This window comes from Mandrillus leucophaeus, unplaced genomic scaffold, assembly GCF_000951045.1.
Source record: "Mandrillus leucophaeus isolate KB7577 unplaced genomic scaffold, Mleu.le_1.0 Scaffold359, whole genome shotgun sequence".
NCBI lineage: Eukaryota > Metazoa > Chordata > Mammalia > Primates > Cercopithecidae > Mandrillus > Mandrillus leucophaeus.
The window spans coordinates 137,630-155,921 of NW_012103798.1; the positions used below are offsets into that span (position 1 = coordinate 137,630).

Consider the following 18,292-nt stretch of genomic DNA (forward strand, 5'->3'; position numbering starts at 1 on the left):
AGCTGTGTCTTTAAGTTCAAGCCGAGCAAAGTTATTTTATTGTTTCATGAAATAAAATTCTAAATTCTTCCTTATTTTATATGTTGCCAAAGGAAAAAGCATAATTTCAGCATTACTCTTGAGCTCTTTGATAAAGCTGGTGTTAATGTTGAACAAATGAAACTCACAACTACAAGTTTTAATTTTTAGAATGTATCGCAGTTCTACCCATTTTACAAAGAAAATGCTTTAAATATGGTCATATTTTATCTCCTTTCTTCAGAAATAGTTCACCAAACTGCAGATTGGCAAATTTCAAATTTGGTAATAATTGGCATCAAGAAGAACGTGATATTTTATTGAATGGAACAGAGGTACAATGAGAAATCAATCCTTTTGTCTTTTTAGTTGAAGAAATATTTTTGCTGTTATCATCTTGGCCCAAATTTTAAATGTATTCATTTTTTTAAAAAGGAACCAACAGCTGTCTATCTCGTGGTCCTTTTCTTTTCCACTACAATGATGGGTTTTAAGAAGGGGTGACATGATCTTAAGATTTTGTGGTTAATTATGGTTGATGACCAACAGACCAAATGAACAATTTGTATTTTGAGGAGGTCAAAAAGCTTAAAGAAAGAAAAAGTACATGAAGATAGTCATTCTTGAGTATCTCAAAATTCTTTCTTCATGCCTCAACTATCACATTCCCAAAGCCTGTCTTTTCCTCCCTGTGACCATCTCTTCCTTTGATCCCGGTTATCCTGTGAAGATCCCTCCAAGTGAGCCTTGGCTTTGCAAGAGGTCTAGGAGGAGGAGGAGCTTACCCAACTGTCTGAAATACTCAGGCCCTGCTGTTTCACTTCCTGGGCAGGCCTATCCCACCATGGTCACCAAGGGTTTACACATCATTATGTTAACCTGACAGCTTGGAAAGAATGGGAATGTTCTAGTCCTAGTGGTTAGACCTAACAAACAGGAATCATATTCATTTCTAACCAAGGAAAATGTTAAGCCCTCCATAAGGATAAAGTAGTTTTTGCCTTCAGTCCAGCCCGAGAAGGAGCCATTCAGGAATAGTGTAATTCCTTTTGTCTCTCATGGAAGAAAAGCAGCAGAGATTGCTTTTGGCTGTGGCTTTGACACTCAAATCCTTCATTTTCCTTTGTTCCACCAAAGCTCATTTAAAGTGGTGGATTAAATGCTATGCTCTTTTACTATCTATAGCAAGCACCAGGCTTAATGTGTCTTTCCTTTCAAAACATCCACAGAATTATTTAAGAGTCTAGAAATAGTGTTGGCATTTTTCTCTTGACAGTCACATAGGTTGTAGTTAGGAGGTGTGAGGGAAGGGCCTGGAAAATGAAATCATAGGTGTCTTACTAGCAAAAGTCCCTGCCAGCAGTTTTCCCTCTGGGTTCAGGGCTCCTAGATTACCATGTGAACCTTCAACTGATGTGGGATCCTATCTTGGTAAATGAAACTCATGAGTAGAAGATGTCATCTTTGAAGGTCTCTGTGTTAAAGTATTTTATTACATCTACTTCTGTTTTCTTTCTCCAGTTTAATGTCAAACGAGGGAAGATTAAAGTAGGAAAAATTACTTCTATTTTTTCTTGTTAACATTTTGTGGTGATATTTTGTTTCCTTCATGAAGATCAGTCAGAAAAAAACTGACTCTTAATCACTGCTTTGGACCCTGGGTTGGAAAAAACTGAGGTTTGTCTAGCCGCCTTACTCTGTCCACAAAGTAGTCAATTATTGTAGTTAAATCATTGGAAGCTTGCTAAAAAGTAAATAAATTTCAACAGCATGTCATTTTTCAACAGTCCTTTTGTTGAAATGCTGATATTATTAATGAACAGGAACCTCTCATTTTCTCACTTGGCATTTATTTATTTATTTAGAGATGGACTGTTGCTCCATCGCCCAGGCTGGAGTGCAGTGGCTTGATCTCGGCCCACCACAACCTCTACCTCCCGGGTTCAAGTGAATCTCCTGCCTCAGCCTCCCAAGTAGCTGGGATCACAGGCATGTGCCACCATGCCCAGCTGAGATAGATAGATAGATAGATAGATAGATAGATAGATAGATAGATAGATAGATAGATATTTTTTTTTTTTTTTTTTTTAGTAGAGGCAGGGTTTCACCATGTTGGCCAAGCTGGTCTCAAACTCTTGACCTCAAGTGATCCGCCCACCTCAGCCCCCCAGTGTGCTGGGGTTACAGGCGTGAGCCACTGGGCCTGGCCTCACTTGACCTTTGAAAAAGTAACATTAATTTGTCACATAGCAAGTGGTGTAGTGCTGCCTGAAATATTTTCTGGACCAAAATGGAATAAAATTACACAGTTAAGACTATGGTACCATAATGCAGATAATTATGCACAATTTATTGCCATTTTATATTATCCACTTATATCACATTTTTTGCCTTATAAATAAAATATAAATAGCTGCACTACTTGTCTTTTCAGTTCATACATTTTTAATAAACTTTCTGAATACTGTAGCCACTATTGGGTCATTTGAATGCATTTAAAATATTTTTACCAAAACAAAAATTTGGACTATGGCAAAGGAGTTTCTAGAAATTTGACATAGGATTTAATTTCCACTTAGCTGTTAATTCAAACCTTGGATCACTTCTGTTATTCTTCTTTTGTTATTGATTGGATTCTAGAAATAAAGGGATCACTGGTTTCAACATTTGTTGTTAGAATTCTTCAAATCTGCCACTTCACTTTTGGCCAAATTTATTCTAAGACAGTCCCAGGCAGGCTGCAGTGTGTGTGCTCATAGCTGTGGTTTGAGGACCATGATGATCACCAAGCCCAGTTCATTTCTCAGATTGACAGGACATACTGATCTCTCTTTTCAAAGGCAATGTGTTTCTCCTCAGTTTTTAGCAAAGTAGCTTTAATTTTTACAACTGGCAAAGCAATATAGTAATATGCCTGTCCTAGTAAGTATTCTTAGTTAATGTATACTCAAATGTTGAAACTCTTGCCTGGCTTTTCTGCATTAGGAGGATATTAAAAAGAGAAAAGCTGATCGTACTTTGTTATACCAGAAGACCATCGGGGGTAATTCGTTTCAGTAACAGAGTTATATTTTTCTTACTTGGGTTCTAAGGAAACTTTATTCAAATACCTACTTTTCTGGATTGGGTACTATAAAGCTTCCTACACAAGTTGATATCACTCTAAGCAAAATTAAAATGTGAAAAATCGGCATTTACACAGCAGATTTGGAATGCAGAAATTCTCTACTCTGATCCCATCACCTCCTACCCTTCCCGCTGAATCATCAGAACTTCAGGCCATTTCCTGGCACTCTGACCACACACGGCCATTGCCACTCTCCCAGTCTATCAGTCACCAGCCATCTAGACTGACCGTCATTTCCAGCCTGAACCCTAGGGTTGTTCGTTTCATTTCTGTCCTCCTGGACCTTAGAGTCTTCTGATCATGCTCCTTGTGCCTCTTCACAGCCCTGGACCAGCCCCACCACCCATTGATCAGAACATTCAGCACCTAATTCTACTGAATGGATCCCCAAGAAACCCTTGACTTTAACCAAGGCCTCTTCACTTTTTGGCAGTCCATTTATTCATTCGTTTTTGAAGCCTTATTGCATTTTTCTAAACCAGCACTATTTAATAGGAATATAAGCCACAAATATAAATATTCTAATAGCCACATTAAAAAGAAGAAACAGGTAAAATTCATTTTGATTATATATTGTATTAATAGATCAAAAGTATTAGCCTTTCAACATACCAATACAAAAAGCATTAATGAGATATTTTACATCCTTTTTTGTACTAAGTCTAAGATCCAGTATGTCGTTGATACTACAGAACATCTCATTTGGGACTAGCCCCGTTTCACACACCCAGTAGCCTTATGTGACTCATTGCTACTGTACTGGACAATGCAGGCCTTGACTTTTCGTACCCTCTTCAAGTCCCACCATTAATCTCCTTAGTCTCAGGAACCTCATGACTCATTTTCCAGGGAAAATTCAAGTTAATTTCCCTCACTATATTATTTTACCACTTGAGGTTATTTCTGTTCCACCTCAACACATATCTGTGGCCACACCTATAACTTCCTAAAATGTCCTTCCGTCTTTACCTCTTTTCTTCTTCCTCCTTTGAAAACAACTGTGATTAATCCCATTTTTTCCTTCCTTCGTGGAGACTTTGCTTCAGCAAATCTGTTTTCCAAAATCTTCACCCCTCCCTTCCCACTAACATTCCTGGGTTTTGCTCCACCTAAAGGTTTACTTGTTGCTACTACTCCCCAAACTACCATCTTCTTTATTACTTTGAACTTCCCCCCACCCAGCCCCTTACAATAAGGCTTCCATCCCCACTACTCCTAACACTGCCCCCTGCAAGGTTATGAATGACCTTCCTTTAAGTCTCCAAATCCAGTGGGCCTTTCTACATTTCCATTTCCTTATTATGTCTACAGCATTCCACACTGTAGCTTACTTACCCCTTTCTTCTGGGAAATGTCCTTCTCCTTAGCTGCCATAACCTACACTATTGTGGTGTCCTTTCTAACAGGTGGACCTCTCTTTTCTATGGACCCACTTATTCCTTTGGTTTCATCCTAGACTGCATCCCTTAGCCTTCACTCCATTGGAGATTTCCTCCACTCTCATGGCTGCAGTCATCATATCCACGTAGAATACACCCAAAAGTAAATATTCAGCCTCCTGTACTAAATTTTAGCCCTGCATTTCCAATGGCCTACTGTACATATTAATCTGAATATCACTGGATATATGATATTAAGGACCATGTTAACTCAGGGCTACTGTGACAGAGTCTAAAGAGCAAATCATTTAACTTCTAAGCCTTTAAAACAATTAGTAGTGTGTGCAGTTGTCAGCCTCATTTCATCTCTGCCCCAGGCTGTGTCAGAATGCCCTGCTTAGATGTCATCATGTCAGAATCCAGAGATTTAAAGACAAGTGTCAGTTTTTCCCCAAACCAGTTCACCCTCAGATTTCCTGTTTTTGGCAGTGATACTAATTACTCAATCACCCAGCTTTGAAATGTTGTTTTCACCCTTGATTAGCTCTTCCTCGTTTCTCCCACAGTTAGTCACCATTCTTGTCAACTAATCCTTTGTAATATTTCCTTTTATCCACCCCATCTCCTTAACAAATTGTCTGCCACACTCACATTCCACCCCACATCCTCTTTCTACGTCGATTCTAGTACTATCTCTTCCGCAAATTCATCTTTTGCCACCTACAACAGTACAAGATGTGTTGGCATTGAGACAACATTTGTTAAAAGATTGTTCAATCTTCTCAGCTAGACCTAAAGTTCCTTAAAAGCAGGATCCAAATTTTATGATTTCTTCATTCCTATGCTTACTTAGATAATAGGTGATCAATAACTTTTTAATACTGAAATGACTTTTTACCCAAAGAAATTTCTCTTTAAATATCTAGTTCTAAAAGCAGTTTTAAATATAATCAGATTTCCCTAAACTAATTTTACATAACTTTTGGGGACATTTAACATGTAATGTGAGAGAGGCAACTATTTTGTTTTGGAAAAAGCATCAGATTTACGGTTTGATCCTGATTCTCCTATTAACTAGCCAAGATACAAGAGTAACCGCCCAAGGGGTTCACCTTGCCTGCTGCCTAGACAGCTGATTCATCAAGACGGGGGAATTACAATAGAGAAAGAGTAATTCAAATTAGTCTCTCCGAGCATTCAGGGAGCCCAGTTTTTAAGGATAACTTTGTGGGCTGGGGGAAGTCAGTGAGCCAGAAGTGCTGATTGCTCAGGGATGAAATCATAGGGAGTCAAAGCTGTCTTCTTGTGCTCAGTCAGTTCCTGGGTAGGGGCCACAAGATCAGATGAGCCAGTTTATTGATCTAGGTGGGGCCAGCTGATCCATCAAGTGCAGGGTCTACAAAATATCTCAAGCACTGATCTTAGGAGCAGTTTAGGGAGGGTCAGAATCTTGTAGCCTCCAGCTGCATGACTCCTAAACCACAATTTCTCATCTTATGGCTAATGTTAGTCTTACAAAGGCAATCTAGGTCCCAGGCAAGAAGGAGGTCTGCTTTGGGAAAGGGCTGTTACCATCTTGGTTTAAACTATAAACTAAGTTTCTTCCAGAGTTAGTTCAGCCTACACCCAGGAATGAACAAAGACAGCCTGGAGTTTAGAAGCAAGATGGAGTTAGTTAAGTTAGATCTCTTTCACTGTCTCAGTCATAATTTTGCAAAGGTGGTTTCAATCCTTCCCTTTGGGTTTTATAACCCCTTAATCTTAAGGAGTAGGCTGTGAAGATGGGAAAAGGCCATTGACTGCTCTGGCTTCTTCCTGCTGACAGGGGATGAATGGGAATGGGAGTGAACCCCAAGGTGAGAAGAGTGGAGCTGCTTTGCAACTATCTGAGTGTATTCATATAGGCTTGGCTGGGATTTCAAGGCTTGCGTGGCAAAAACAGTACTCTTATTTATAGTTTGACTACAGTGTTTAAGTGAACAGCCTAGTATAAGGTAAATAATGAGTTCTAAGATGAGGAGTACAATTCCCAGTTTTAAAAGCAAAGATTTGAAAGGGTTAGTTTGGGGACTTCTAACCCACAATGAATTTAGAATTTAGTTTAAACTGCAGGAAAAAAACTCAAGAACAGCTAACAACAGTGTATTATAGTTTTTCTTTTGAAGTATAGTTTTTCTCTCTCGTCACCATTTTTATTAAAAACAAATTATGAGAGAAATGATTTTGTTTATAAATTTTACTCTTACTGTACTTGGCCTGATTATTTGCATAAAGTACAACAAGAGTAATTATTTTTCATGTAGGCTTTTTTAATTGGCTTTGATAGAACTCTGTTCCATGAAGAACTTTAGATAATACTTTTTAAAAGCCGAGCCCAGCAATAGGTTTGTACCCTTTAATACCTATGAGGTGGGAAAAATTCCTCTTCTCTTGAGGTCCCAAGATAACTTGGGGTTCCTGGGCCTGTTATAAAATGACATTCTTTACTTACCACAGGTCAGGAACCTTGTACAGGGACTCTGTGGACAAGGTATGAGACCAGATTCCCCAGCGGGCTTTAATTGGCTTTATAAGTCAACTTTGATTCTTTAAAGGAAGCATGCCGCTCCAGTTAAAGCCTTGGTAAAATAACCAGCTTCTCCATTTGTGTCCTGTTAGAAAAGAAAACAGATTCTTATTACACTTATGCAATTAACTATACTTCCATAAATTGATAATATTCATAAATAGTTTCCAAATTTTGGAGAAATTAGGTAGAGAGGAACAAATGTGCTCCAAATTTTGTTTACAGGAGTATATTTTACTCACTTGTTAAAAGTTGGAAATAGCTCAAAAGAAATAGGTTCTCTTGACTCTGAAAACAAAAGGTTTAGCAATGTTTAACACATTGACTTTCCATGAGAGCCCTAAACATTTGTTATTTTCCTCTCTTTCAATAGCACAATTTTTAAAGTTATTTGAGACTACACTTAAGAGTCTTATATCTAATTATAAACTGCCTTTTGAAAAGAATCAAAGCAAGACAAAATGTCTGTGGATGAAAAAGTCTATAGCCACTATTAAAGCTACAATTAACTAGGTATTTTGGTTACTTCTGTGGCATACAACAATTTTACATAACAATTATAATTATTAATAATGTACACTAAATTATATCAACATTAGAGAAGTTTCCCATAATTTTGGAACACATACTAATAACATTTATATAAATAAAGTCCAAAGTAAACCAAGCACCACTTACTCTTCTATTTGAAACATTTTCCTCTATTTTAATGTTACAATCTCCAGCATGATTAATTAGAATCCTGCATTTAAGAGCACCTGTTAAATTTGATAGCTGATTATAAAACAATTTTTACCAAAATGAGACAATTGTCTGTGGATGATAAAAATATTTTAAGGCAGCCACAGTTAAAGACACGATTGACAAGAAAATTTGTTACCTCTGAGGCACACAGTCTGTTAACATAATAATTATGATGATTACTGATAACATATACTAAGTTATATTAGAAATATAGGAGTTTTACATAATTTCAGAGCATATACCAATAACACATTTTCACAAATATAGACTAAAGAAAGCCAAACACCATTTCATATTTGACAGTGCTTTCTGTATGATTTTTGTACTAAATAACCCAAATGTTATTTTTGGATTTTAGAGGACCTAATATCTAAAATATTAGGTAAAAAAAGAGACATAATTTATAATTTGATGTTGGAAAGTTTGTTAAATATCAAAGGTTTAAAACGCTGGTTATCACAAATTAGAATCCCAGGTTATCATAAGTAATTCATTTGGCCAAAATGATAACTCCAAAAAATTCTTTAAAAAAGAAAAGAGTTTCACTTTTGTTGCCCAGGCTGGAGTGCAACGGTGCAATCTCTACTCACCACAACCTCCGCCTCCTGGGTTCAAGTGATTCTCCTGCCTCAGCCTCCCGAGTAGCTGGGATCACAGGCATGTATTACCACACTCGACTAATTTTGCATTTTTAGTGGAGACGAGGTTTCTCCACGTTGGTCAAGCTGGTCTCAAACTCCTGACCTCAGGTGATCTGCCAGCCTCGTCCTCCCAAAGTGCTGGGATTACAGGTATGAGCCATCATTCCCAGCTGATTTTAATGTTTGAATCTAAGGAAAAAAGCTAACTAATTTATTTTGAATATGAGCCAACTTGTTTATATCCACAGAATTTTTACAAGATTAACCCTTTACAAACCCTTTCATTTTGCTTAAGCCTTCAGTTTTGTCCTGTTACTCTTTTAGGTTCAGACAATTTTTAAAACCCTCTGACCTAGACAAAATTACATTCCCTTTAACAAAAGCTATATTCCCATGCCTTCTTACAATCTTTTACCAAAAACGCATTCCCTGCATACCTTGTATGTAAAACTGTTTCTTCAGTGGTCTCAACTTCATATTACAATGTTAACTCTTAGCAACTTTTATTTTTATTGAAAAACCTGATGAGAGATTTTAATTATGTACTAAGGGTGGAGCCTAGGACATCAGACAGAAACAAAGATAAGATCGGACTCCTTTTAGTGTAGCTAAAGGATATGGCTTTCCGTATGTCCCCAGGCCTTATCTATAATCTGCTCCAAAGTACGTAAATCAAACAATTTTCAAAAGTCAAAGAAACAGCTTGACCTTAAAGCATTTAGCAAATTTGATATTTGACCTTAATTTAGACCAAATGTCTACATTTTTAAGACATTTTATTTTGCCAATAATCTTTACAACTGTCTTTATTCCCAAAAGATTCCTAAAGTCACGTGAACAAAACGGCATTAAAGTTTCTATTTTTCTGACAAAATATTTGATTTAAGCACTTATGTTTCTAAGCCAGTTAGAGCTTTTTTATATATAAACATACAACACATATAAATACACAGACAGGAGATTGAGCACTTGTGAAATTTTTCATTTGCCAGTTTCTTAATTGGATAACTGGCTTCAGGGTGGAGCCCTTGGAGGAGCAGGGCCAGGAAAACATGAATTTCTAGGGCCAAATAAGCAGCATATAAGCAGCTGAAGGCAAAGACAGATCCCCAAAATTAAGGGTGCCATTTTATACTGGATCCTGGATCCCCAAAAGGAGGAAAATACTCAGGAGAAGACAGCGCAATGCTTCTACCCTGCATTTTATTGCAAGGCAAGGCAAAGTCAATCAGCCCATTTTGTAATCAGCCCATCTCTCCTGGGAGTCTTATCTCCCAGTGGGGGCTGGTGGGGACCTTTTCTTATCTTCCAAGTTGCCAAGAGCATGCTTCTCTGATCCAAGTGTGCAAAGCATTAAGTATCCCTCCGTAACTACTATTAGCCATCCCTTATATTTCCTACCTAATTTTCATAATATGAAGTGATTTCTGATACCCCCAAAACTCAAAACCATCAGATAACACGATTCAAAACAGAGCAGAGCCTTTAATTTTGAGAGGGATTTATGTGCTTTTAATTCCTGGGGTTTTATGAGAAAAACAGAGGCTTTTTTTTCCAAAACAGGATCTGTGGTGCCTCCTCTGTTTTTCCCAATGAGTCCCAGGCTACCAGAAGTTATCTCAGGGCCTCTCGTGTGTGCATTAAGAGGGGCAAGACAAAAAAAAAAATGGAGAAAAATAACACAGTCGACTGAGAAGAAAAAACCTTTTTCTAGAAAAACAAGTTCCAAGAAGAGAAAAACATAAAGGCTTTTTAAATATATTTATAGGCCGGGCGCGGTGGCTCACACCTGTAATCCCAGCACTTTGGGAGGCCGAGGCAGGTGGATCACAAGATCAGGAGTTCAAGATCAGTCTGGCCAACATGGTGAAACCCTGTCTCTACTACAAATACAAAAAATTATGCAGGCATGGTTGCGCGCACCTATAGTCCTAGCTACTCGGGAGGCTGAGGCAAGAGAATCACTTGAACCCAGGAGACAGAAGTTGCAGTGAGCTGAGATCATGCCACTACACTCCAGCCTGGGCGACAGAACGAGACTCCATGTCAAAAAATGATAAATAAATAAATAAATCTATAGCTTGTTTATCCACTTTTAATTAAGCTGACTTTGAACCATAGTGCTCTTTAAAAAAGAAATCCTTTCAAATCTCTTATTACCTGACATTAGCTACGCCAAGTAGCCAATATTTTTACCTTCTGAACTTTACCAAAGGTAACCTCCTCGGTGCTTCAAAGAAGTGGTAAACAGTTTATTGTTTTACAAGATTTAGAATTTCCGCAAGGTAGTTCAAAGAAAGGAAAATTGGAGAGGAAATTAAAAGCTATGAATGGGGGGGAAAGAACTCAATAAATGGCAAAATTACACAAATAAACCAGAAAGGAATTATTCCAGAAGCCAACAATTGAACCCAGGCCACCATCAAAAGATAAAGCTGTAGCTACTGAGCTATACAGCATTCAGCAGCTTCTATTGCTTTTCCCAGAAGGAGCCTAGAGAAGCCAATTTCAGGCTTGGAAAGCTTTTAACTGCCCAAGAAAAATTTTTAGGACTAACTATGACATGAACCCCAAAATTCCTGTCCTCTGCATGGTGGAAACCAAAAGAAAGTATCCCCACCTGGTCACAAGGTTAAGCTCTTAAGGACACAAAACAAGACAGAGAAATTTTATACAGTATTGGTTTCAGGGACCTGTAGCAAAGTTTGTTAACTGACCAGCCTGCCAAGCTGGCTTGAAAAGCAGGCTTATAGGGGTTGTAAACCCACATTCTATATCCTGCGATGTCCTTCTCTCCATTACAGAATACAGAAAGACAAATTTTTAGCACAAAGTACACAACATTTGCTACAGCCTAAGCCTAGTTTCACAAATCCTTTTTTCTATTAATCAAACCCTTGCAGAGAAGACCAATAGTTTACTGTTTTACCCAGATAGAGAAAGAGAGAGAGAGAGAGAGCGCGCAGAAACTTGGCTGGTAAGAATTTCTTACTCTTTTTGCTGGCATACCAGGTTTCTGGGTCCCCTTTCTCTGCAGCTTCCAGAAGAATGGAGTAGCCTCTGATGACCCTGCTCACTTGTGCTATAGCAGTGGGGTTCCAGCCACTTTACAAGAGAAAATCACCCTTTACTGTTTTATGGAACCACAGGCAAGATTCTTAATTTGTAAGATGCTGCCTAATAGGCTGCATGAGGAACCAAATTAACATTTTCCATCCTGGCAAAATACACATAACAAAACAGACATTAGTCACCTCTTCAGCACCCAGTATCAGCCTGGAAAGGCTCAAACTTTTTCCCTTTGGTCCCTGTTGTCTTTAATCCACTCCAGGTAAGGACAGATGACCTCCAAATGGTAATTCACAATGGGGTCTCTGGGCAAGGCAAAAAGCAGATAGTCACCCCAAGAAGCCTGTTGAGCCTTCTTTAGGGCTCATGGAATGTGACCAAATAAGGACGGTTCTCTGAGTTAGTAGTCCTGCTGGATTTCCATCAGCAGCCCCCTCTGAGATCCCTTCCACATATACAAACACACACAAAGAGGAGATGGACAGAAGACCTTCCAAATTAGATCCCTAACCAAGAACTCCAAGAGTATCCCTTCCAAACTATCCTCCTATTCTCTGTCTGAGAAACTTCCTCGAAATCTTCCTGATTGAGGAGAAGTCTCCGGAACCAGGACTCTTCATACTAGTTAGAAAGAACCAACTGAGACCCCCCCCCGCAGGAGCCAAACAGACACCCTGCAATGAGGCTACAGACACAGACACCCCATGGTGGAGCTAGAAACAGACACTCCACAATGGGGCTACACACACCCACCATAGGGCTACATTACCAGTCAGGAGAAGAGAGGAGGCATTGGCAGCACCTAGGATACTCACCAATCTGGACACCCTGCAGTGGGGCTACAGACAGACACCCCATCATGGGACTACAGTCACGCTGTGATAAGACAACAGTTAAGGGACATCTCCACAGGACTATTTCTCCATTGCAATGAAACCCATGCACATTGGGTCAGCAGTGCCACACCAGTTGAAAGAATACCAGAGTCAGCCCCTGGTCCAAGAGAACTAGGAGGCCACTTGGGCTGGCTTCTGGATCCATCACTGGAGGGGGGCAACTGAACCATAGGCAGGTAGCCACAAGAGCAATCCTGGATGAGCCCCCAAATTTGTAACCGCCCAAGGGGTTCACCTTGCCCGCTGTCTAGACAGAGCTAATTCATCAAGACAGGGGAATTGCAATAGAGAAAGAGTACTTCACACAGAGCCAGCTGTGTGGGAGAACCGAGTTTTATTATTACTCAAATCAGTCTCTCTGAGCATTCAGGGAGCCGAGTTTTTAAGGATAACTTTGTGGGTGGGGGAAAGCCAGTGAGCCAGGAGTGCTGATTGGTCAGAGATGAAATCATAGGGAGTAAAAGCTGTCTTCTTGTGTTCAGTCAGTTCCTGGGTGGGGGCCACAAGATCAGATGAGCCAGTTTATTGATCTGAGTGGGACCAGCTTATCCATCAAGTGCAGGGTCTGCAAAATATCTCAAGCACTGATCTTAGGAGCAGTTTAGGGAGGGTCAGAATCTTGTAGCCTCCTGTTGCATGACTCCTAAACCACAATTTCTCATCTTATGGCTAATGTTAGTCCTAAAAGGCAATCTAGTTCCCAGACAAGAAGGAAGTGCGCTTTGGGAAAGGGCTGTTACCATCTTTGTTTAAACTATAAACTAAATTTCGCCTAAAGTTAGTTGAGCCTATGCCTAGGAATGAACAAGGACAGCTTGGAGGTTAGAAGCAAGATAGAGTTAGTTAAATTAGATCTCATTCACTATCTCAGTCATAATTTTGCAAACGTGGTTTTACAAGTTTCTAAAGGTTTAGTTTCCTCACCTGTTACATACCTATGTAATGGAGTTTATTTTGAGGTTTCAGTGAGATAACATATGAAAGTGCTTTGAACATTTCAGAATCAATGTAAATAGATAATCTTGTTACAAAGTATCCAGAATCAACAGCCTATTGTTTCAAGATAACAGTCCTTTTGTTAACCTGCTTCTTAGAAACCTCCTGCAGTCTTAGCAAGCAATTGAAAAACCTGCTAAGAGATGACTCTACACCAAACTCATGTTACTTAGCTAATGCTTTCTGCCCACAGTTTCTTCAAGGAAAGTCCATGAAGTGCCTGGCATTCACAGACTTCTTGAGCAGGTGGCCTCGTGGTTGGAGATTTAGGAGGCTTCCCTAGAGGGCATGCCATTTCTACCAGGTATAAAACAATTCATTCAGAGGGGATTCACTTGAAAATAGCAAATTTTATCTTCTCTTTGTCTGAAAACTCCTTTCAGGCTCTTCTGAGCCCCTTCACATCTCACAAGTGGGTAAGCATCTTCCTTCACACTAAGGAGTGCCCCCTTCAGCACACATCATGCTGTCTTATAATGTATTTGTTTCCAAATGTGTATGGGCATCATAAAACAGATTACCATTTATTTCTTATCCATTTGTGTGAGTGTGTGTTTGTTTTGTATAATTCACTTATTTTTATATCCCCACCACCCAGCACAAAGCCTGGCACTTAGTTCCTGCTCAATATATGAAAACAGATGTGTAAGAGGTAACATTTCAGTTAGTGGTGGATGCTTTAGTTTCCTTTTAATTCCCCTTTACCCCTCCCCTGCACAAAGAGAGTGAATACCTGGAGGCCCTGGACCCTCAAAGACCTTCAGCCCTGCTGCCCAGGCTTTAGACCTTTAGCCTAGGCTTACCCCAATTTATTTTCCCCAATCCATTCAACCCAGGAGCCGCTGGACTTCTGTGGAGAGCCCCTGTTCTCCCACTCTGCCCTCTACACTCAGAGTTCCAGGGTTTATTGCAGATTATGTCTTCCAAAAGATCCCTCTTCCCCACCTGAAAAGGATTATAGCTTTTGGTGCTTCATTCTAAACAAACTCTTCTAAAAGAAAAATCATTTGGTGAACTCATTCATATTTTGTTGTTAAGGACAAGCAAATCTTTAGTGCATTATTCTATTCTAGCATCTTTGCATTTAAAAAAAAAAAAAAAAGATGGTAACAATCACTTTGAGGATGGAAAACGGTTAGGCCAAAGGAATGAATTTGTAATGGTCAGACAGTGTCACTGGGGTTGGGATAGGGAGAAGAGAGAGGCTTTAGAGCACAGTCCCTTTTTTATTTTTTATTTTTGCCTCTGGAAACCTGTTTGTAGGACCAGTCCTACTCAGAAGAGAAAAAAATATGTTTCATCCCCAAAACATGCTTGTGAGCCTCTTCTCTATTTCTTAAATGGCAGAACTGTTATAGAGGAAAGGGAACAAATTTTGCCCAACAAAGGTCTGCCTACTGGAGTCTTTCTGAGTTAATGTCCCTGATGGACCAGATAGTGGTGGTGGGTGGGGAGTTTGTGGGGAGTGAATTCTCTCTCCGGCTTCAGATTACTGGGACTATCCTCAGCCTGTTATGAAGGAGACTCTTTTAGACCTGATTTATTCTCCAGCCAGCCTGAGGTAAGTCTGTGGCCAAAGAGAGGGTTAGTACTTTACTCTCCAAAAATTCCTTACGTAACCTCTATTGCCTTGCATTGTCATGAGGGTGTGTGACTTTTTCGATACTTTTCTTTCAAGGTAATTACACAACCATGTAAGATGGGAGTAGCTCCCTGCTCTCTTCAACCTGGTCACTTCTATCTTCCTATGAGCAAATGACTGGAGTATAATTCTGTAAACCAGGTGTCTGCAGGTACACTGCAGGTGAAGCTGGCAGTACAAAGCACTACCACTTACATTTGGTTGTGAGATGGGAATTTTGCATCTTATTTCTCTTCCTTAAAATTGATTGGCATAACATTCTATAAAAACCATTTGTCACATGCCCAGTTGGAGAATAAATTTGCATAGTTAAATAAGGGTTTTATGCTTTTTTTTAATATCCTGGGACTGGCATATTTAAAGTATTTCCATTTTGCATGACATTTGAAGCACTATAACTACCTTTTTACCTATAACCATTTTTTGTTTCTAAGTTGAAAGAGGGTAATAACTGAATGATGGATGCAATGTAGATTTTAAAGCCTGCATTTCAGATTTTTAAATCACAGAATGTAAGCAACAAACCATGTTGAACAAAATGGTTTAATCCACATGTCAGCTCCAGGGTCTCTTTTTTTTCTTTTGTTTTTTGTTTTTGTTTTTGTTTTCGTTTTTTTTTTTTTTTTTGAGACAGGGTCTCACCCTGTCACCCAGGCTGGAGTTCAGTGGAGTGAAGTGGTACTTCCAGAGTCCTCTATATTTTCAAGTTTGTTTCAAAGCCACATAATTCAGGCCACTGTATGGCTGGTGTAGCCCATGGAGCTACACCCATCGCAATATGGTCAATGGAGATTCAATAGTCTTTTCTTATATGTGAATTTGTGAATTATCCTCAAGGGTGGAAAAGATTCTTCCAAACCAAAGTAGAATGACAGTAAGTGCCCTTGGCATAGCCATGTGTCTGCTCACTTGTGTTTAGGAATCCAAATGCCAGGTAAGAACCCACAGCAACCACAGCTAGGTGGAGTGAGCCACAGTGGTTCATGTGATGGCACTGCGGGAGCTCAGCCGGGTGTGCTTTGTGTCTCCTTCTGCAGCTATTGACCTGCTGTACTGGCGGGACATCAAGCAGACGGGCATCGTGTTTGGGAGTTTCCTGCTGCTGCTCTTTTCCCTGACCCAGTTCAGTGTGGTGAGCGTCGTGGCCTACCTGGCCCTGGCCGCACTCTCAGCCACCATCAGTTTCCGCATCTACAAATCTGTTTTGCAAGCTGTGCAGAAAACCGACGAGGGCCACCCTTTCAAGTGAGTGCCTCGGCTGAGGAACCCTCACCCCGTGACCAGGGACTTTTCCCCTCACCTCTATTTCAGCTCACAGGTGCACTTGAGTCATGTTTCTCTGAGACCCAAAAGACCTCTTAGAGTCTCCCCTAACACCCCGTCTTTGAATATCTAACATTTCTGGTGAATTTCTGAAACAAACTCAATTATTCTTATCCCAATACTTATTGCTTTGTTGAGTTTTTATATGTATTTACTACTAACAGTAATCATAATCCAACAATTACTTAATCCTCTCAGCAATGTGAGAAAGGCACAGCAGGCATTTTCATCCCTATTTACAGGTGGGAACACTGAGGTTCTGAGAAGTGACATGACATGCTCAAGGCCAGGTGGCCAGTAAATAGCACGAAACCAGAACTAGGGTATTTGGGTCTTTATTTCCATGCTCTCTCTAGAAGTTTAACACCAAAGGGCCAACCTTCTGGCAGGGGTGCAGGGTTCATGAACAATCTTCTCATGTATCTTCCTCTACATTTTTATACTGGGGAACCCGATTTGAATGCACATTGAAGAGGAGGAAATACGAAAATAAAAGGGCAATTTACTAACTAAGAGGATATATGACATGTGGCAGAGGGAGGTGTTAGCACTGCCAGCTGCTATAACAAAATACCATAGACAGAGTGCCTTATAAACAACAGAAATCTATTTCTCACAGTTCTGGAGGCTGGGAAATCCCAGATCAAGATGCCAGCAGGGTAGGGTTCTGTTGAGGGCCCTCATCTGGGTTGCAGATTGCCAGGTCCTCACTGTGTCCTCACTTTTACTGTGGGACAGAGTGAACAAGCTCCCTTGGGCCTCTTTTCTAAGGGCACTAATCCCATTTATGAGGGGTGTGTGCTTATAATATAATCATCTCCCCAAGCTCCCACCTGTTAACACTATCACATTGGAGGTTAAGATTTCAACATGAATTTGGGGAAGACATATTCAGTCCGTAACTCTCCTGAAAACTCAAGGCAAATACTGCTTTACTCTTTTTAATCTCAATTCACAGAGTTAAATAAGCACTTAAAGCACTCCAGAAATATCCTCTAGGTAGATAACAGGTGCTCTCTTAAAGCAGAGGGAAGGCAAGAAAGGAGAGAGGAAGGATGGACATTTGTAGAGGAGCTGGTCAAGCAGAGGAGGCTTAAGCTGGGATGATTTTTATATATTTGTATTTTACGTGTTTTTCCCACTCAAGAGTTAAATTTAACCATTTGAACTAATGAAAAATGTCATTACTAAAAACACCACTCAGTAGAATGCATGAGTATTTTAATATGGCCCGGGTCACTTGAGTTTTCAGTGCTCTTTCTATAAACCCGGAAGTAAATCCCAGAATTTAAACTTGAATTCTTAGAGTTCTGATGAGGAACAGTTGGCAGCTAGGATTTGGGGCTATCTCAACTACTTAAAAAAAGATAATTTATCTCCATGAAGTCATGTATGCAGAATTCAGCAAAAGAGCTGGTTTGACACTGACTTTTTTCTCTGGTCCCAGCTGGTTTCTCTGAATTTTCAGCCCACCCATGCTGTGTCTTAGGTAGCCAGAAACAGTCACAATGCTCCACTGAGAACCATGCTTTCTGTGTTCCCAGTGCACTGGAAACAGGTGTGTATGGTGCCCTGTGGCCCTCACTGGCTGGCATAACCCCCCAGAGATGACACCCGCCCTCACCCTCAGAGTAAGAGTAGGAATGCTTAGCTGTTACTGGGGTTTGGAAGCCTGTCTCATGATTCGCTCTGATGGAATTCTCTGTGGGGATGGTTTGTTGACAGGGCCTACTTGGAGCTTGAGATCACCCTTTCTCAGGAGCAGATTCAGAAGTACACGGACTGCCTGCAGTTCTACGTGAACAGCACACTTAAGGAACTGAGGAGGCTCTTCCTTGTCCAGGACCTGGTGGATTCCTTAAAAGTATAGTTGCTTAAACTGTTCACTTTA

General features: G+C 40.0%; 1 protein-coding gene across 2 annotated transcripts in view; it reads left to right on the top strand.

The window, feature by feature from the left end:
- The window catches only part of RTN1 (reticulon 1), a 156,712-nt gene that overhangs the window by 129,072 nt on the left and 9,348 nt on the right, over window positions 1–18,292 (top strand). For both annotated transcript variants that reach the window (XM_011989572.1, XM_011989573.1), the window contains 2 exons: window positions 16,116–16,323; window positions 18,127–18,265. In XM_011989572.1, coding sequence (XP_011844962.1) covers window positions 16,116–16,323; window positions 18,127–18,265 — 347 coding nt within the window. The remainder of the gene's footprint in view (window positions 1–16,115; window positions 16,324–18,126; window positions 18,266–18,292) is intronic.